The following is a 20,952-nucleotide window of genomic DNA, read 5'->3' on the forward strand; positions in this document are numbered from 1 at the left end:
TGGAGAGACGACCAACAACAGACGTTTAGTTTAATAAAGAACAAAGACGCTCTAAGGAAAGAACCGTACATTACTTCTGCTGGAGAGACGACCAACAACAGACGTTTAGTTTAATAAAGAACAAAGACGGCTCGAAGGAAAGAACCGTACATTACTTCTGCTGGAGAGACGACCAACAACAGACGTTTAGTTTAATAAAGAACAAAGACGCTCTAAGGAAAGAACCGTACATTACTTCTGCTGGAGAGACGACCAACAACAGACGTTTAGTTTAATAAAGAACAAAGACGTCTAAGGAAAGAACCGTACATTACTTCTGCTGGAGAGACGACCAACAACAGACGTTTAGTTTAATAAAGAACAAAGACGTCTCTAAGGAAAGAACCGCACATTACTTCTGCTGGAGAGACGACCAACAACAGACGTTTAGTTTAATAAAGAACAAAGACGCCTCTAAGGAAAGAACCGTACATTACTTCTGCTGGAGAGACGACCAACAACAGACGTTTAGTTTAATAAAGAACAAAGACGCCTCTAAGGAAAGAACCGTACATTACTTCTGCTGGAGAGACGACCAACAACAGACGTTTAGTTTAATAAAGAACAAAGACGCTCTAAGGAAAGAACCGTACATTACTTCTGCTGGAGAGACGACCAACAACAGACGTTTAGTTTAATAAAGAACAAAGACGCTCTAAGGAAAGAACCGTACATTACTTCTGCTGGAGAGACGACCAACAACAGACGTTTAGTTTAATAAAGAACAAAGACGCTCTAAGGAAAGAACCGTACATTACTTCTGCTGAGAGACGACCAACAACAGACGTTTAGTTTAATAAAGAACAAAGACGTCTCTAAGGAAAGAACCGTATTACTTCTGCTGGAGACGACCAACAACAGACGTTTAGTTTAATAAAGAACAAAGACGTCTCTAAGGAAAGAACCGTACATTACTTCTGCTGAGAGACGACCAACAACAGACGTTTAGTTTAATAAAGAACAAAGACGCTCTAAGGAAAGAACCGTACATTACTTCTGCTGAGAGACGACCAACAACAGACGTTTAGTTTAATAAAGAACAAAGACGCCTAAGGAAAGAACCGACATTACTTCTGCTGGAGAGACGACCAACAACAGACGTTTAGTTTAATAAAGAACAAAGACGCCTCTAAGGAAAGAACCGTACATTACTTCTGCTGGAGAGACGACCAACAACAGACGTTTAGTTTAATAAAGAACAAAGACGTCTCTAAGGAAAGAACCGTACATTACTTCTGCTGGAGAGACGACCAACAACAGACGTTTAGTTTAATAAAGAACAAAGACGCCTCTAAGGAAAGAACCGTACATTACTTCTGCTGGAGAGACGAACAACAGACGTTTAGTTTAATAAAGAACAAAGACGCTCTAAGGAAAGAACCGTACATTACTTCTGCTGAGAGACGACCAACAACAGACGTTTAGTTTAATAAAGAACAAAGACGCTCTAAGGAAAGAACCGTACATTACTTCTGCTGGAGAGACGACCAACAACAGACGTTTAGTTTAATAAAGAACAAAGACGTCTCTAAGGAAAGAACCGTACATTACTTCTGCTGGAGAGACGACCAACAACAGACGTTTAGTTTAATAAAGAACAAAGACGCTCTAAGGAAAGAACCACATTACTTCTGCTGGAGAGACGACCAACAACAGACGTTTAGTTTAATAAAGAACAAAGACGTCTAAGGAAAGAACCGTACATTACTTCTGCTGGAGACGACCAACAACAGACGTTTAGTTTAATAAAGAACAAAGACGTCTAAGGAAAGAACCGTACATTACTTCTGCTGGAGAGACGACCAACAACAGACGTTTAGTTTAATAAAGAACAAAGACGACTCTAAGGAAAGAACCGTACATTACTTCTGCTGTAGAGACGACCAACAACAGACGTTTAGTTTAATAAAGAACAAAGACGCCTCTAAGGAAAGAACCGTACATTACTTCTGCTGGAGAGACGACCAACAACAGACGTTTAGTTTAATAAAGAACAAAGACGTCTCTAAGGAAAGAACCGTACATTACTTCTGCTGGAGAGACGACCAACAACAGACGTTTAGTTTAATAAAGAACAAAGACGTCTCTAAGGAAAGAACCGTACATTACTTCTGCTGGAGAGACGACCAACAACAGACGTTTAGTTTAATAAAGAACAAAGACGCCTCTAAGGAAAGAACCGTAGATTACTTCTGCTGGAGAGACGACCAACAACAGACGTTTAGTTTAATAAAGAACAAAGACGTCTCGAAGGAAAGAACCGCATTACTTCTGCTGGAGAGACGACCAACAACAGAGGTTTAGTTTAATAAAGACCAAAGACGACTCGAAGGAAAGAACCGTACATTACTTCTGCTGGAGAGACGACCAACAACAGACGTTTAGTTTAATAAAGAACAAAGACGCCTCTAAGGAAAGAACCGTACATTACTTCTGCTGGAGAGACGACCAACAACAGACGCTTAGTTTAATAAAGAACAAAGACGTCTCTAAGGAAAGAACCGTACATTACTTCTGCTGGAGAGACGACCAACAACAGACGTTTAGTTTAATAAAGAACAAAGACGTCTAAGGAAAGAACCGTACATTACTTCTGCTGGAGAGACGACCAACAACAGACGTTTAGTTTAATAAAGAACAAAGACGCTCTAAGGAAAGAACCGTACATTACTTCTGCTGGAGAGACGACCAACAACAGACGTTTAGTTTAATAAAGAACAAAGACGTCTCTAAGGAAAGAACCGTACATTACTTCTGCTGGAGAGACGACCAACAACAGACGTTTAGTTTAATAAAGAACAAAGACGCTCTAAGGAAAGAACCGTACATTACTTCTGCTGAGAGACGACCAACAACAGACGTTTAGTTTAATAAAGAACAAAGACGCTCTAAGGAAAGAACCGTACATTACTTCTGCTGGAGAGACGACCAACAACAGACGTTTAGTTTAATAAAGAACAAACACGTCTCTAAGGAAAGAACCACATTACTTCTGCTGGAGAGACGACCAACAACAGACGTTTAGTTTAATAAAGAACAAAGACGCTCTAAGGAAAGAACCGTACATTACTTCTGCTGAGAGACGACCAACAACAGACGTTTAGTTTAATAAAGAACTAAGACGTCTAAGGAAAGAACCGTACATTACTTCTGCTGAGAGACGACCAACAACAGACGTTTAGTATAATAAAGGACAAAGACGCTCTAAGGAAAGAACCGTACATTACTTCTGCTGTAGAGACGACCAACAACAGACGTTAGTTTAATAAAGAACAAAGACGCCTCTAAGGAAAGAACCGTACATTACTTCTGCTGGAGAGACGACCAACAACAGACGTTTAGTTTAATAAAGAACAAAGACGTTCTAAGGAAAGAACCGTATATTACTTCTGCTGGAGAGACGACCAACAACAGACGTTTAGTTTAATAAAGAACAAAGACGTCTCTAAGGAAAGAACCGTACATTACTTCTGCTGGAGAGACGACCAACAACAGACGCTTAGTTTAATAAAGAACAAAGACGCCTCTAAGGAAAGAACCGTACATTACTTCTGCTGGAGAGACGACCAACAACAGACGTTTAGTTTAATAAAGAACAAAGACGTCTCTAAGGAAAGAACCGCATTACTTCTGCTGGAGACGACCAACAACAGACGTTTAGTTTAATAAAGAACAAAGACGTCTAAGGAAAGAACCGTACATTACTTCTGCTGGAGAGACGACCAACAACAGACGCTTAGTTTAATAAAGAACAAAGACGCCTCTAAGGAAAGAACCGTACATTACTTCTGCTGGAGACGACCAACAACAGACGTTTAGTTTAATAAAGAACAAAGACGCTCTAAGGAAAGAACCGTACATTACTTCTGCTGTAGAGACGACCAACAACAGACGTTTAGTTTAATAAAGAACAAAGACGCCTCTAAGGAAAGAACCGTACATTACTTCTGCTGGAGAGACGACCAACAACAGACGCTTAGTTTAATAAAGAACAAAGACGCTCTAAGGAAAGAACCGTACATTACTTCTGCTGGAGAGACGACCAACAACAGACGTTTAGTTTAATAAAGAACAAAGACGTCTCTAAGGAAAGAACCGTACATTACTTCTGCTGGAGAGACGACCAACAACAGACGTTTAGTTTAATAAAGAACAAAGACGCTCTAAGGAAAGAACCGTACATTACTTCTGCTGGAGAGACGACCAACAACAGACGTTTAGTTTAATAAAGAACAAAGACGCTCTAAGGAAAGAACCGCATTACTTCTGCTGGAGAGACGACCAACAACAGACGTTTAGTTTAATAAAGAACAAAGACGCTCTAAGGAAAGAACCGTACATTACTTCTGCTGAGAGACGACCAACAACAGACGTTTAGTTTAATAAAGAACAAAGACGTCTAAGGAAAGAACCGTACATTACTTCTGCTGTAGAGACGACCAACAACAGACGTTTAGTTTAATAAAGAACAAAGACGCCTCTAAGGAAAGAACCGACATTACTTCTGCTGGAGAGACGACCAACAACAGACGTTTAGTTTAATAAAGAACAAAGACGTCTCTAAGGAAAGAACCGTACATTACTTCTGCTGGAGAGACGACCAACAACAGACGTTTAGTTTAATAAAGAACAAAGACGCCTCTAAGGAAAGAACCGACATTACTTCTGCTGGAGAGACGACCAACAACAGACGTTTAGTTTAATAAAGAACAACAACCACTCTAAGGAAAGAACCGCACATTACTGCTGCTGGAGAGACGACCAACAACAGACGTTTAGTTTAATAAAGAACAAAGACGCTCTAAGGAAAGAACCGTACATTACTTCTGCTGTAGAGACGACCAACAACAGACGTTTAGTTTAATAAAGAACAAAGACGCTCTAAGGAAAGAACCGTACATTACTTCTGCTGGAGAGACGACCAACAACAGACGTTTAGTTTAATAAAGAACAAAGACGCTCTAAGGAAAGAACCGTACATTACTTCTGCTGGAGAGACGACCAACAACAGACGCTTAGTTTAATAAAGAACAAAGACGCTCTAAGGAAAGAACTGCACATTACTTCTGCTGGAGAGACGACCAACAACAGACGCTTAGTTTAATAAAGAACAAAGACGCTCTAAGGAAAGAACCGTACATTACTTCTGCTGGAGAGACGACCAACAACAGACGCTTAGTTTAATAAAGAACAAAGACGCTCTAAGGAAAGAACCGCATTACTTCTGCTGTAGAGACGACCAACAACAGACGTTTAGTTTAATAAAGAACAAAGACGCTCTAAGGAAAGAACCGTACATTACTTCTGCTGGAGAGACGACCAACAACAGACGTTTAGTTTAATAAAGAACAAAGACGCTCTAAGGAAAGAACCGTATATTACTTCTGCTGGAGAGACGACCAACAACAGACGCTTAGTTTAATAAAGAACAAAGACGCTCTAAGGAAAGAACCGTATATTACTTCTGCTGGAGAGACGACCAACAACAGACGTTTAGTTTAATAAAGAACAAAGACGCTCTAAGGAAAGAACCGTACATTACTTCTGCTGGAGAGACGACCAACAACAGACGTTTAGTTTAATAAAGAACAAAGACGTCTCTAAGGAAAGAACCGTACATTACTTCTGCTGGAGAGACGACCAACAACAGACGTTTAGTTTAATAAAGAACAAAGACGCCTCTAAGGAAAGAACCGTACATTACTTCTGCTGTAGAGACGACCAACAACAGACGTTTAGTTTAATAAAGAACAAAGACGCCTCTAAGGAAAGAACCGTACATTACTTCTGCTGGAGAGACGACCAACAACAGACGTTTAGTTTAATAAAGAACAAAGACGTCTCTAAGGAAAGAACTGTGACATTACTTCTGCTGGAGAGACGACCAACAACAGACGCTTAGTTTAATAAAGAACAAAGACGCTCTAAGGAAAGAACCGTACATTACTTCTGCTGGAGAGATGGCCAACAACAGACGTTTAGTTTAATAAAGAACAAAGACGTCTCTAAGGAAAGAACCGTACATTACTTCTGCTGTAGAGACGACCAACAACAGACGTTTAGTTTAATAAAGAACAAAGACGCTAAAGGAAAGAACTGTACATTACTTCTGCTGTAGACGACCAACAACAGACGTTTAGTTTAATAAAGAACAAAGACGTCTCTAAGGAAAGAACCGTACATTACTTCTGCTGTAGACGACCAGCAACAGACGTTTAGTTTAATAAAGAACAAAGATCGCCTCTAAGAAAGAACCGTATTACTTCTGCTGGAGACGACCAACAACAGACGTTTAGTTTAATAAAGAACAAAGACGCTTCTAAGGAAAGAACCGCATTACTTCTGCTGGAGAGACGCAACAACAGACGTTTAGTATACCATAAAGAACAAAGATCTCTAAGGAAATTATGAACCGTACATTACTTCTGCTGGAGAGACGACCAACAACAGACGTTTAGTTTAATAGAAGATACAAAGAGTCTCTAAGGAAAGAACTGTACATTACTTCTGCTGGAGACAACAACAGACTTGTTTTTTTTAATAATTTTTAGAACAAATTCGGCCACTTAACGCCCCTCTGTTAGCGCAGCGCAGACAGCTCGACACGGAGCAGCGCGCCTGATCTCTAAGGCTTCCTTTTGAAGTATTGAGACTAAAATACTTCTGCTAAAGAGCGACCAACAACAGACGTTTAGTTTAATAAAGAACAAAGACGCTAAGGAAAGAACCGTATCTTACGCTGATTGGCCGACCAGCAACAGACGTCCCATCAAAGATGTTCTATTGAAGAGCACCACTCCACATTTTCTGCTGTTCCCACTCAATCTCATAATACGCCGGAATTGACCCCCTCTACCCCAAAACAAAACTCTTCGGATCTACACGATTCACGTAAGTCACCTATTTTGTTTCAAAACGCGATTTCACGAAGGTGAGGGATTCTCATGCCTGTAGAATGGTGGGGGAAACACTGGGATGTGTCACATGCAAAAGACTTTAAAAGGTGAATTTACATTTTTTTGTAAAATCGAGAAAATGCCCCCAGCCTCCAGAGGGTTAACATTACATATTTGTCAGTTACCAAGGCCACTGGTTCTGCTGTTCATGTTAAAGATGACAGGACCAATGTGTCTCTAATACACATTTTTTTACTGATCTGGATGTTTCACTGAAGAAACAATTTATCATCCACAATATTAAATACCTCGCTGGCACTTTATAGGTAGGAGCCTCTTTGAAAACACAGCTCTGTGGGAAGTTTAGTCTTTAAAAAAGAATACAATTAAACAAGTGTCTAAAATACACGCTGTCTTAAGGGATTACTCGTTCATTTAGAAGATTTAGTCTTTAGAAGAAAAAAAAACTTTTAATCGCGATTAATGAATTTCAAAATGTGCGATGACTTAGTTAATTTTTTTAAATCGATTGACAGCCCTAGTTATTATATATAATACATCTCACCTTGGTGATGCGTGTGTGGTCAAGTTGCTGAGACATCAGTTGAGAGACCTTCACCTCCTTCTCCGGGTCGTACAGCTGGCCTGAGGTGAGATCATGGGTCAGGGTCAGGGTCAGGGTCAGGACCGACGGCCTCGTGCAGCAGCTGCTCCGATGGAGGGAGGTGACTCACATTGAGTGAGTTGAGTGAGTTTAGTGTCCTGTTGAGACTCCGCCCACTCCTCCTCCCCACCGCCATCTGCCTGATGGATCGTGGAGGTCTCCATCGTGGAATATGCCTACTATTATTCATACACTCTGTCACATTCATTGAATGTATTTAAACTCTAATCTGTCCTTCTGGTCACATGACATCTATTGTCCTGTCCATCCTGGAGAGGGATCCTCCTCTGTTGCTCTCCTCAAGGGTTCTGACCTTTTTTCCCCCTGAAGGGTTATTTGGGAGTTTTTCCTGATCCGATGTGAGGTCAAAGGTCAGGGATGTCTATGTGTACAGATTGTAAAGCACTCCGAGACAAATTTGTAATTTGTGAAATTGGGCTATACAAATAAACTGAATTGAATTGAATGAGTTTAGTGAGTTTAGTGAGTTCTCCTCCCTCCTTGAACGAGATGAAGACGCTCCGGTGGGCGTCAGCTGACCTTGGAGGATGTCCTTCCAGTGTCGCTGTTTGAGTGACGGGCTCTGCAGCGCCGACAGGAAGGCAACTCGACAGCTGTAGCTCTGCAGCGTCCCTGACGTGTCCTGCAGCAATGCATCATGGGTAGGGATCACACAGGTGAGGGACAGCGCTCGCTCCTTCCACCTGGAGATGTTCCCTTGGGCCTGTGACACCACCACCTGACGGGGAACCAGAGAGACGTTCGCCCTCAGGTGGACCGAGAACAGTTTGTCATCCAGCTCACGAGCAGAGCGTCACCTGACAGAGCAGCAGCTGCTCCCATTGGTCCATCCAGGCCGTGGACTCCGCCCTCAGCGCCCACAGCTCACAGCGGGCGTCCAGCTTCTGAACGTCTGCGGTCAACACGCCCAACTCCATGGGACGTTCTGTTGGGGGCAAGAGACCAGCAAGTCCTCTATGGAGGTCTAGAGACCAGCAAGTCCTCTATGGAGGTCTAGAGACCAGCAAGGCCTCTATGGAGGTCTAGAGACCAGCAAGTCCTCTATGGAGGTCTAGAGACCAGCAAGGCCTCTATGGAGGTCTAGAGACCAGCAAGTCCTCTATGGAGGTCTAGAGACCAGCAAGGCCTCTATGGAGGTCTAGAGACCAGCAAGTCCTCTATGGAGGTCTAGAGACCAGCAAGTCCTCTATGGAGGTCTAGAGACCAGCAAGTCCTCTATGGAGGTCTAGAGACCAGCAAGGCCTCTATGGAGGTCTAGAGACCAGCAAGTCCTCTATGGAGGTCTAGAGACCAGCAAGGCCTCTATGGAGGTCTAGAGACCAGCAAGGCCTCTATGGAGGTCTAGAGACCAGCAAGGCCTCTATGGAGGTCTAGAGACCAGCAAGTCCTCTATGGAGGTCTAGAGACCAGCAAGTCCTCTATGGAGGTCTAGAGACCACCAAGTCCTTTATGGAGGTCTAGAGACCAGCAAGTCCTCTATGGAGGTCTAGAGACCAGCAAGTCCTCTATGGAGGTCTAGAGACCAGCAAGTCCTTTATGGAGGTCTAGAGACCACCAAGTCCTCTATGGAGGTCTAGAGACCAGCAAGTCCTCTATGGAGGTCTAGAGACCAGCAAGGCCTCTATGGAGGTCTAGAGACCAGCAAGGCCTCTATGGAGGTCTAGAGACCAGCAAGTCCTCTATGGAGGTCTAGAGACCAGCAAGTCCTCTATGGAGGTCTAGAGACCACCAAGTCCTTTATGGAGGTCTAGAGACCAGCAAGGCCTCTATGGAGGTCTAGAGACCACCAAGTCCTCTATGGAGGTCTAGAGACCAGCAAGTCCTCTATGGAGGTCTAGAGACCACCAAGTCCTTTATGGAGGTCTAGAGACCAGCAAGTCCTCTATGGAGGTCTAGAGACCAGCAAGTCCTCTCTGGAGGTCTAGAGACCAGCAAGTCCTTTACGGAGGTCCAGAGACCAGCAAGTCCTCTATGGAGGTCTAGAGACCAGCAAGTCCTCGATGGAGGTCTAGAGACCACCAAGTCCTTTATGGAAGTCTAGAGACCAGCAAGTCCTCTATGGAGGTCTAGAGACCAGCAAGTCCTTTATGGAGGTCCAGAGACCAGCAAGTCCTCTATGGAGGTCTAGAGACCAGCAAGTCCTCGATGGAGGTCTAGAGACCACCAAGTCCTTTATGGAAGTCTAGAGACCAGCAAGTCCTCTATGGAGGTCTAGAGACCAGCAAGTCCTCTATGGAGGTCTAGAGACCACCAAGTCCTTTATGGAGGTCTAGAGACCAGCAAGTCCTTTATGGAGGTCTAGAGACCACCAAGTCCTTTATGGAGGTCTAGAGACCAGCAAGTCCTCTATGGAGGTCTAGAGACCACCAAGGCCTCTATGGAGGTCTAGAGACCAGCAAGTCCTCTATGGAGGTCTAGAGACCACCAAGGCCTCTATGGAGGTCTAGAGACCAGCAAGTCCTCTATGGAGGTCTAGAGACCACCAAGTCCTCTATGGAGGTCTAGAGACCACCAAGTCCTCTATGGAGGTCTAGAGACCACCAAGTCCTTTATGGAGGTCTAGAGACCAGCAAGTCCTCTATGGAGGTCTAGAGACCACCAAGTCCTCTATGGAGGTCTAGAGACCACCAAGTCCTTTATGGAGGTCTAGAGACCACCAAGTCCTTTATGGAGGTCCAGAGACCACCAAGTCCTTTATGGAGGTCTAGAGACCAGCAAGTCCTCTATGGAGGTCTAGAGACCAGCAAGTCCTCTATGGAGGTCCAGAGACCACCAAGTCCTTTATGGAGGTCCAGAGACCAGCAAGTCCTCTATGGAGGTCTAGAGACCAGCAAGTCCTCTATGGAGGTCTAGAGACCACCAAGTCCTTTATGGAGGTCCATAGACCACCACCAAGTCCTTTATACCGGTCCATAGACCACCACCAAGTCCTTCACAGCGGTCTAGAGACCCCCCCGTCTCCCAGCTCTCACCGTGCAGCTCGTGGCTCTTGCTGCCGAGTCGCTGCAGCTTGGCGATGAGGTCGTGCACGTGCACACGCACGAGCTTCAGCTGGGCCGCCATGTGCTGCGCCTTCTGGGTCGGGTCCAGGAAGGGTCCGGACGTGGCTTCGGAGACCCTCCTCCTCAGGTCGCGGGCCAGGAAGGAGAACATGGAGTCCAAGGCGTCGGCCACAGGGGGGCGGCGGCCGCTCACCACGCCTTCCGCTCGCTTCACCAGGGGAACGAGGCGGACCCACGCGGCCCGCAGCTGGAGACAGAACCAATGAGAACCACAGAACCACGAGGAGCCGTGCGTCCTCTCCGAACCTTTTCCTCCAGAGTGACTTCCGGCCCAGTCATCTGCCTGAAGGCCGTGGCCACGGCGTCCTGGAGGGCGCGGACGTAGTCCAGGCGAGTCTGCGTGGCGGCCAACGACGCCCCGGACGCCCTGGTCTGAGGAGACATGCAGCACGTGGGTGGAGGAGGTGTGCGTCCTGGCCCGGTCCATCAGAACCATGTGGAGGGGGTCCTCAGAGACCTCATCGTGCAGCCCCGGGGCGTTTGGTAAACGAGTGCAGCGGAGCTCCTTTACCACGGCGGCGAAGGCGGAGAGCTGCTGGAGGTCTCGGGGGTCCGTGGCGAGCTGCTCAGCAGCCTCCTCCATGTCGGCCAGCAGGCCGCCAGAGAGCAGCTGGATCCGGTCCAGCAGCCGCCGCAGGACTTCCTCCTCCAGGCGCCTCAGCTGCAGCCCTTCAGAAACAGACGGAGCGCTCGGCGGAGACTCGCGCCGGCCGAGCGCTCCGGAGAGAGACTCACCGAGCCGCTCCTTCAGGCCGGAGCAGCGGACCTCCAGCAGCCGGCCGCCGGTGGAGAAGGACGAGGGCACCTCCTGGACTCTGAGGGCCCAGCGGCGCAGCGCCTCCACCAGCTGCAGGTACGCCGCAGCAGGCTGACCCTCCATGGACTCCAGAGAGGCGCCGGTCCACCGGAGGACCGGCGCCTGGGCGTCCGGCAGCCAGGAGAAGCTCTCGCAGCGCCGCTGGAGCTGCAGCCGGGCCTCCTGAGAGCAGAACGGGCCGTGAGCACGAGGACGACGCGTCGGCGCTTCTCCGGCTTGTGGTTCAGAGTCCTGCCTCGGCGCTCCGGTGCAGCTCCGCCTGCGCTCGCTCTGCCACGTCGCCGCGGCCCAGCAGCCACCGCAGCCGCTCCCGGAGCAGCGGCCGGTAGCCGCCGTGCGGCCGGTTGCCGAGCACCGAGAGCCCGGGCGCCGCCGCCGGGTCTCCGAGCGGCCGCGAGCAGCAGGACATCCTGCGGCCGGGCGCCGCGTCGCGGTCCACGTCCTCACCTGAGAATCAACACACGGTTAACCCGGCGTGAGCACGCGGCGACAGGAAGCACGACCGCTCACCTGGACGCCTGAGCTCGGGGGGGGGGTCCGGAGCTGGACCGGAGGTGAAGAAACGATCGCTGAGCTCCAGGAAGAATCCACAGGTCACACACATCTACAGAGAGAACCCAATGAGGAACCACCAGGGCCTGAAGGGAAAGACTTCTTCTTCTCTTCAGACGCCGTTGGATCGATAACTTAATAAAAGTGAAATATGTCTGAAAGCTTCTAAACAAAGTGTCTGCCGGCGAGGAGGACCTGGGTGAAGGCGGCGCCGGCGTCCTGCAGGGCTCCGCTCACAGCCTCCTGGAAGAGGGTCAACGGCGGGTCCAGAACCAGAGGACCTTCGGCACTGAAGCTCAGCTCGGTGAGGAAGAGAGCGCGCTGAGGAGGCCTCTGAACCACAGAGACACAGAACCACAGAGACACAAAGACACAAAGAGACAGAACCACAGAGACACAGAGAGACAGAGACACAGAGGCACAAAGAGACAGAACCACAGAGACACAGAACCACAGAGACACAAAGACACAGAGACACAAAGAGACAGAACCACAGAGACACAGAGACACAAAGAGACAGAACCACAGAGACACAAAGACACAGACACAAAGAGACAGAACCACAGAGACACAGAGAGACACAGAGACACAAAGAGACAGAACCACAGAGAGACAGAGACACAGAGACACAAAGAGACAGAACCACAGAGACACAGAGACACAGAGACACAAAGACACAGAGACACAAAGAGACAGAACCACAGAGACACAGAGAGACAGAGACACAAAGACACAAAGAGACAGAACCACAGAGACACAGAGAGACAGAGACACAAAGAGACAGAACCACAGAGACACAGAGAGACAGAGACACAGAACCACAGAGACACAAAGACACAAAGACACAAAGACACAGAGAGACAGAGACACAGAGAGACAGAGACACAGAGACTCAGAGACACACCGTCATCCAGTCAGCCTGAGGCTTGAGGTGGTGATGTGGCAGAGCCGGGGGGCGGAGCTACGGTCACCTGCACCACGTGGCTGAGGAACGCCGCGGCGCCTCTCTGGGCGGCCGTGACGAGGCTCTGCAGGGTCATCCGGTCCACGAGCGCGGCGAAGCGGCCCAGTTTGAGCAGGGCGCCGCGGGCCCGGGCCGAGTCCTCCTGCAGCCGCTGCCGGTGGGCCGCGAGGAGGTGCAGCGGCTGCTCGCGGCCGCCGGACGCTTTGTTGGCGCGTTCCAGGTGAAGCTGCAGCCGCTGCAGGTCCTCGTAGACGCGCTGCTTCACCTGGGGAACATTCAGAGTCAAGAGAGCAATGAACAAACGGACTCGTGCGATCGGTCCTCCACGTTAGAGACGTCCGTCACCGCGTTCAGCAGGGCGGCGCGGCGCCGTGAGAACCTCTCCAGCGACCGCAGGAGCTCCTGATTGGTGCTCGCCAGTCGGCTCCTGAACTCCGGCAGGGTGAAGGTTCGAGACCCGTCCAGGGGCGGCGGGGGGGTCTGCTGCACTTCTTCAGCCACCCTGAAAGAGATCACGGGTCACTGATCCGAACAACCAGAGTTGTTCCTGCTGTGAGGTCAGAGGTCAGAGGGTTTGGGATGTGGACAGACTGAAGAGGTGGAGGTCACCTGGCGAAGAGGAGCAGCGCCTCTCTGAACGGAGGCACAGCGACCAGCAGCTGGTCCTGCAGACACGAACACTTCCTCTGGAACACGATGGCCCGGACGGTTCTTTGCCACCTGGAGAGGAAGAGAAGAAGAGAAGAAGAGAATAAGGGAAGAAGAGGAGAGAGGAAGCGCTCTGAGGGATCTGTCCATGGGCTCACCTGCTGAACGCTCTGCGCAGCCGGAAGTCCCTAAAGAAGTGGATTTCCTGCAGCGCTCTCCAGGCCGCCGCCTCCCTGCCCCACCGGGCCAGGCTGACCACGCCCCCGTAGCCGCGCTCCGTCACGTGGAGGACGGCGTGGCGGGAGAAGACGTAGTGCTCGCGGCCCGCGTCACTGAAACGCACCACCTGCAGGTCGTAGGGTCTGGAGCACAGAGGACACGTCGGCATGGCTTCACGTGTGGAGGCAAACAGCCCGGAGGGGGGGGGGGGGTTACCTGCCGGAGTCCTGCACCTCCTTGAGGTAGTACAGCTCAACGCCTCCGGGGGCGCTGTGAGCCAGTAGGTCAACCACCTTCACGCCGGAGAGGGGAGGAGCCATCTTCTGATCCACTGCCATGGATCCATCTTCCTCTGTGAGGCTGAGTCAACACAAGAGAGGGGTATATATATACATATATATATGTATATATATATACATATATATACATACATGAATATATATATATTCATATATATATGTGTAAAACCACACATATCCACCAGGGTGAGCGGCGTGTCTATATATCAATATATATGAATATATATCTATATATAGATATATATAAATATATGTATAGAGAGAGAGAGGGACTATATCGATATATATATATATTTTAAGATATATATATATATAAAGATATACACTACCGTTCAAAAGTTTGGGATCACCCAGACAATTTTTTATTTATCAAATGAGTTGCAAAATGTATAGAAAATATAGTCAAGAAATTGACAAGGTTAGAAATAATGCTGTTTATTTGAAGTATTAATTTTTTTCTTCAAACTTTGCTTTCGTCAAAGAATGCTCCTTTTGCAGCAATTCCAGCATTGCAGACCTTTGGCATTCTAGCTGTTAATTTGTTGAGGTAATCTGTTGAAATGTCACCCCACGCTTCCTGAAGCACCTCCACAAGTTGGATTGGCTTGATGGGCACTTCTTGAGGACCATACGGTCAAGCTGCTCCCACAACAGCTCAATGGTTGAGATCTGGTGACTGGCCACTCCATTACAGACAGCAAGCTGCCTGCTTCTTCCCTCAAGAGTTCTTCACAATGTGGAGGCGTGCTTTGGGTCATTGTCCTGTTGGAGGAGGACATTGGCTCCAATCAAGCGCTGCCCACAGGGTATGGCATGGCGTCGCAAAATGGAGTGATAGCCTTCCTTATTTAAAATCCCTTTTACCTGGTACCTCCCACTTTCCCAGCACCAAAGCAGCCCCAGACCATCACATGACCTCCACCATGCTTGACAGATGGTGTCAGGCACTCTTCCAGCATCTTTTCACCTGTTCTGCGTCTCACAAATGTTCTTCTGTGTGATCCAAACACCTCAAACTTGGATTCATCTGTCCAGAACACCTTTTTCCAATCTTCCTCTGTCCAATGCCTGTGTTCTTTTGCCCATACCAATCTTTTCTTTTTATTGGCCAGTCTCAGATATGGCTTTTTCTTTGCCACTCTGCCTAGAAGGCCAGCATCCCGGAGTCGCCTCTTCACTGTCGACGTTGACACTGGCGTTTTGCGGGTACCATTTAAAGAAGCTGCCAGTTGAGGACCTGTGAGGCGTCTATTTCTCAAACTAGAGACTCTAATGTACTTGTCTTCTTGCTGAGTTGTGCACCGGGGCCTCCCACTTCTCTTTCTGCTCTGGTTAGAGCCCGTTGGTGCTGTTCTCTGAAGGGAGTAGGACACACCGCTGGAGGACATTTTCAGTTTCTTTGCAATTTCTCGCATGGAATAGCCTTCATTTCTAAGAACAAGAATAGACTGGCGAGTTTCACAGGAAACTTCTTTTTTTCTGGCCACTTTGAGAGTCTTATCGAACCCACAAATGTGATGCTCCAGATAATCAACTAGCTCAAAGGAAGGCCAGTTTTATAGCTTCTCTCATCAGCAAAACAGTTTTCAGCTGTGCTAACATAATTGCACAAGGGTTTTCAAGGGTTTTCTAATCATCCATTAGTCTTCTAAGGCGATTAGCAAACACAATGTACCATTAGAACACTGGAGTGATCGTTGATGGAAATGGGCCTCTATACACCTCTGGAGATATTTCATTAGAAACCAGACGTTTCCACCTAGAATAGTCATTTACCACATTAACAATGTAGAGAGGGTATTTCTGATTGATTTAATGTTATCTTCATTGAAAAAAACAATGCTTTTCTTTGAAAAATAAGGACATTTCTAAGTGATCCCAAACTTTTGAACGGTAGTGTATATATATAAATAAAGATGTATATAAAGAGATATACAGTATATATAAATAAAGATATACATAAATAAAGATATATATACATAAATATATATATAAATAAAGATATATATAAATAAAGATCTACATAAAGATATATATCTATAAAGATATATATAAATAAAGATCTACATAAATAAAGATATGTATAAAGCTATATATAAATAAACACATATATAACAGCATTGTACCTCTGTGCTGTCCACTCAGCAGCAGCCCTGATCGGGAGGTCGACCCCCGGTCCAGGTCTCTCCTCCCACCCCGTGGCCCCGATGGCTCTCCCGGGTCCCACCAGGACCCCCAGACGGGGGAGTTGCCCCACCGGTAGCCTGTCGCAGGCGGAGAGCGGGCTGAACAGAGGCCCGCTCACGGAGCGCAGAGGAGGTAAGGTGGCCCCGGGACAACGGGGCGTCTTCTGGCCCCTGGAGGCCTTGCTGCCGCTCTGGGGCCCCCCAAGGGACTCTCTGTGTGAAGGGGCCGACATGCTCTGATCTGGATCTGTGAAGACGCTTCAGTCCTGTTGGTCTGCTTCACTCTGAGATCACGAGAAGAAGCTGAACACACAGCACTGTGAAGGTTAACTCAACTAGTCATTAAACACTAATATCACAGGTTAACTTAGACTCAATTACAGTCATTAAACACTAATATCACAGGTTAACTTAGACTCAACTACAGTCATTAAACACTAATATCACAGGTTAACTTAGACTCAACTACAGTCATTAAACACTAATATCACAGGTTAACTTAGACTCAACTACAGTCATTAAACACTAATATCACAGGTTAACTTAGACTCAACTACAGTCATTAAACACTAATATCACAGGTTAACTTAGACTCAACTACAGTCATTAAACACTAATATCACAGGTTAACTTAGACTCAACTACAGTCATTAAACACTAATATCACAGGTTAACTTAGACTCAACTACAGTCATTAAACACTAATATCACAGGTTAACTTAGACTCAACTACAGTCATTAAACACTAATATCACAGGTTAACTTAGACTCAACTACAGTCATTAAACACTAATATCACAGGTTAACTTAGACTCAACTACAGTCATTAAACACTAATATCACTAGCTAACCTACTTTAAACCGACTAGTTAACCTACTTTAAACCTACTTGAACCGACTAGTTAACCTACTTTAAACCTACTTTAAACCGACTAGCTAACCTACGTTAAACCAACTAGTTAACCTACTTTAAACCGACTAGCTAACCTACTTTAAACCTACTTTAAACCGACTAGTTAACCTACTTTAAACCTACTTGAACCGACTAGTTAACCTACTTTAAACCAACTAGCTAACCTACTTTAAACCGACTAGTTAACCTACTTTAAACCAACTAGCTAACCTACTTTAAACCGACTAGCTAACCTACTTTAAACCAACTAGCTAACCTACTTTAAACCGACTAGCTAACCTACTTTTAACCAACTTTGAACCGACTCGCCGTTAGCTGCCCTCCAGCGAGGGAACAGGTGCTCTCTGTATTCGTGTTCTGAGTGTGTTCTCGTGGCTGTGAGTCGCTTTAGAGAACAGCGTCTGATAAATAACGTGTAATTTAATCTAATTTAAGGTAATTTAAGGTCATGTAATGTAATGGAGCAAACGGGACTCTCACCTGGTCAGGAGGAAGTTGTCCGCGTAACCGCGGAGACGGCGGGTTGTCACGGTGACGCGCAGCGACGTCTGCAGCGCGAGACGGCGGGTTGTCACGGTGACGCGCAGCGACGTCTGCAGCGCGAGACGGCGGGTTGTCACGGTGACGCGCAGCGACCTCTGCAGCGCGAGCGTTTCTTGTCTCGAGACGAGTTCAACGGTAAATCTCAGCGTTGGGTTTTATAGTTACACTAATTATTATTATTATAAACCTTATTTAAAGAGCACTTTTAGTCTTGGATAATACTTTATATAATTACACTATTTATTATTATTATACACTTTATTTAAAGAGCACTTTTAGTCTTGGATAATACTTTTTATAATTAAACTATTTATTATTATTATACACTTTATTTAAAGAGCACTTTTAGTCCGGAAAAGACACTTGCAGTGCACAACTCTATGCATGTGCCACTTTAATGACATACTTGTCTTAACCTACTCTTTATTTGTCCTTTTGTTTATCATACTTAATTTAATTTAATCTAATTTTATTTTATTAAATGTTTTTGTAGATATTGTCCTTTTTAAAAACACATTGTTGGTTTTTTAACACTTGTTTCTGTTGGTCTGTTATTTGTGTGTTTATCTGGTGCATTATAGGAAAACTTTAAACAATCCCATCTTAATCAAGATGCTCCCGGCAAAATAGGTTAAGTATATAAAAATAAGAATAAGAGAAAATAAAAAGACATAACATGAATCAGAATAACATGAGAATAAGATTAAAAAGAGAGCAATATGAATTATACAGAGGCTCCAACCCACCTGGTTCCCTGAGCCCAGCAGGTCTGACTAGCCCTGTAATAACCCGGTTATAAGCTCTTCACAAGCCTCCGCGTGGACAACCAACCAGCAGAGACGTTAATATTTAACGAGGTGAGATCTGTAAAGAGCATCCGGGTGAATAATGAATGAGCTGCACCCCCGGGTGGAGGCCCTCGATCACACCATAGATCATCTATGGAAACGTCTCCTCTTGAATCCATCACACAGACCAGAACAACTCACTGAGATCAGCCGGGTTACAGGAACCCTCCTCTGGGGAAACCGGGTCCTGAAGTGACCCTCCTCTGGGGGAACCGGGTTACAGGGGAACCCTCCTCTGGGTGAACCCTCCTCTGGGGGAACCGGGTTACAGGGGAACCCTCCTCTGGGGGAACCGGGTCCTGAGGTGACCCTCTTCTGGGGGAACCAGGTTCTGTTTCTTTTATTTCTTTCCTTAGAGACGAGTTCTCTGGAGGAGCTTCAACTGTCTTCAGGTTTCATATGAGCAGATACATTGAAACATCGTTATTATTGATCAGTGGGTTCTTGTCGGCCTCACCCTAAAGGACTGTGAGGAACCTTTACCTGGTCTCCAACCAGTCTGTTTAGTCCTGATCCTCTGACTCCAGCGGGGCCACAAGCGGAGACAGTCCGGATAGACCCAGAGCCAGCAGAGACCAGTCCACCGTGGACATGAGGCCAGACCGGCTGCAGTAGAACGAGGGACTCTGGTAGAGACACTACCTCTTTAGACCACAGGGGGCACCAGAGCCAGCTTCACAGCTAACCCTGTGTTACCAAGGCAACGTGAAGGAGAAGCAGAGCTCTACAGGTGTCTTTATTTATTGTACAATCAGGTTCACTCACAGGGTCAGGATCATGAACATGAGAACGGCTCCCGGGGCTTCTTCCTCTAATATGTACACGTACAAAATATTACTAATCTTATTTAGGCCGGAGAGAGAGAGGCAACAAAGAGAGAGAGAATAAAATGAGGTTTTAATAAAAAACTAAAAAAGGAAGACAGTGTGTGTCCAGCACACACACACACACACACACACACACACACACACACACACACACACACACACACACACACACACACACACACACACACACACACACACACACACACACACACACACACACACACACACACACCCCTTCAGAGAGGAAACAGGAAACAGAAATATTGTGTTTCCTGTTTTAAAGATCTCCAAAAAGTGTTTATTATCGCTGGTGTTTGTTCCCTCGTCAGCGGGAGGCGGGGCCTCTGAGGGGGCGGGGCTACGAACACTTCCACACGCACACGGCCAGGCCGCCTCCGAAGAACATGTAGAGTAGGTTCTTCACCTCGTGCGTCACCTCGAAGCCGAAGCCCTCCCCGATCACCACGTGCCACGAGCTGCCGAACTTCTTGTCCATGGACTCTTTGATCATCTTGGCCGCGCTCTGGAGACACGGATAACGGGGAGCTTGAACTCAGCACGACCAGCACACTCGTGAGAACATCTAGACCACCAACTCAGAGCACGTACTTCATTGTTGGTGGCGAACTTCTCGCAGGCCGTCACGCAGAGCTCCATGGTCTCCACCCTCATCTCCTCCGCCATGTCGGTGTGCTGGGGACAAACAAAAGGCCGGCTCCGTCACCACGCTGACGGAGACCCGGCAGAACCAGAACCAGAACCAGGACCGTGAGGGGCAGACCTGCTGCAGTGAAACGTTTCTAAAGGGACCCTGGCATAACGTTCTCATGATGCCTTCAGGCTCTGCTCAGTGAACACGAGTACTGGCTGAAGGTACATAAGGTTCTCATGGTGCGTTCAGGCTCTGCTCAGTGAACACGAATACTGGCTGAAGGTACATAAGGTTCTCATGGTGCGTTCAGGCTCTGCTCAGTGAACAGGAGTACTGGCTGAAGGTACATAAGGTTCCCATGGTGCGTTCAGGCTCTGCTCAGTGAACACGAGCAACAAATCAACAAAGTAAAAGTACAATCTTTAGCATTCAGAGAGTGAAACTGGTTTTCAGATCAGCTGCTGTAAACAAATACAAACAAAAACAACAACAACCTGTATGTTAATATGGAACAACAACAATGTGAAGTCCACCTGTCTCACTGCAGCTCCACCTGTCTCCCTGCAGCTCCACCTGTCTCCCTGCAGCTCCACCTGTCTCACTGCAGCTCCACCTGTCTCCCTGCAGCTCCACCTGTCTAACTGCAGCAGCTCCACCTGTCTCACTGCAGCTCCACCTGTCTAACTGCAGCTCCACCTGTCTAACTGCAGCTCCACCTGTCTCACTGCAGCTCCACCTGTCTCCCTGCAGCTCCACCTGTCTCACTGCAGCTCCACCTGTCTCACTGCAGCTCCACCTGTCT

At 47.1% G+C, this 20,952-nt stretch overlaps 3 protein-coding genes across 3 annotated transcripts in view; all 3 read right to left on the reverse strand.

Moving 5' to 3' along the window:
* LOC130189717 (dynein heavy chain domain-containing protein 1-like) overlaps window positions 1-11,908 on the reverse strand; it is a 34,546-nt gene extending 22,638 nt beyond the window's left edge. The window contains exons 1-8 of the mRNA XM_056408647.1: window positions 11,735-11,908; window positions 11,418-11,661; window positions 11,194-11,351; window positions 10,929-11,054; window positions 10,593-10,869; window positions 8,418-8,545; window positions 8,140-8,338; window positions 7,501-7,580 (exon numbers count right to left, since the gene is read on the reverse strand). Coding sequence (XP_056264622.1) covers window positions 7,501-7,580; window positions 8,140-8,338; window positions 8,418-8,545; window positions 10,593-10,869; window positions 10,929-11,054; window positions 11,194-11,351; window positions 11,418-11,661; window positions 11,735-11,908 — 1,386 coding nt within the window. The remainder of the gene's footprint in view (window positions 1-7,500; window positions 7,581-8,139; window positions 8,339-8,417; window positions 8,546-10,592; window positions 10,870-10,928; window positions 11,055-11,193; window positions 11,352-11,417; window positions 11,662-11,734) is intronic.
* A 1,057-nt stretch (window positions 11,909-12,965) lies between these two features.
* LOC130189718 (dynein heavy chain domain-containing protein 1-like) lies at window positions 12,966-17,781 on the reverse strand. The gene is made up of 7 exons (XM_056408649.1): window positions 17,761-17,781; window positions 16,308-16,670; window positions 14,099-14,242; window positions 13,822-14,025; window positions 13,625-13,735; window positions 13,361-13,517; window positions 12,966-13,280 (listed from the first exon to the last, which is right to left on the reverse strand). The coding sequence occupies exons 2-7, from the start codon at window positions 16,598-16,600 to the stop codon at window positions 12,966-12,968; spliced, it is 1,224 nt and encodes a 407-aa protein (XP_056264624.1). The 5' UTR covers window positions 16,601-16,670; window positions 17,761-17,781.
* A 1,607-nt stretch (window positions 17,782-19,388) lies between these two features.
* The window catches only part of LOC130190248 (dynein axonemal light chain 4), a 2,315-nt gene continuing 751 nt past the window's right edge, over window positions 19,389-20,952 (reverse strand). The window contains exons 3-4 of the mRNA XM_056409565.1: window positions 20,108-20,191; window positions 19,389-20,021 (exon numbers count right to left, since the gene is read on the reverse strand). Coding sequence (XP_056265540.1) covers window positions 19,857-20,021; window positions 20,108-20,191 — 249 coding nt within the window. The 3' untranslated portion in view covers window positions 19,389-19,856. The remainder of the gene's footprint in view (window positions 20,022-20,107; window positions 20,192-20,952) is intronic.

Source organism: Pseudoliparis swirei, chromosome 24 (assembly GCF_029220125.1).
Source record: "Pseudoliparis swirei isolate HS2019 ecotype Mariana Trench chromosome 24, NWPU_hadal_v1, whole genome shotgun sequence".
NCBI lineage: Eukaryota > Metazoa > Chordata > Actinopteri > Perciformes > Liparidae > Pseudoliparis > Pseudoliparis swirei.

What these genes read in the sequence shown, in the direction of transcription:
- LOC130189718 (XM_056408649.1), bottom strand. Translation starts at nt 16,600, where the DNA reads ATGTCGGCCCCTTCACACAGAGAGTCCCTTGGGGGGCCCCAGAGCGGC. An exon ending in GAGGTGCAGGACTCCGGCAG is followed by an intron (nt 14,026 to 14,098) that starts GTAACCCCCCCC and finishes TCTGTGCTCCAG; the next exon opens with ACCCTACGACCTGCAGGTGG. An exon ending in CTGCGCAGAGCGTTCAGCAG is followed by an intron (nt 13,736 to 13,821) that starts GTGAGCCCATGG and finishes CTTCCTCTCCAG; the next exon opens with GTGGCAAAGAACCGTCCGGG.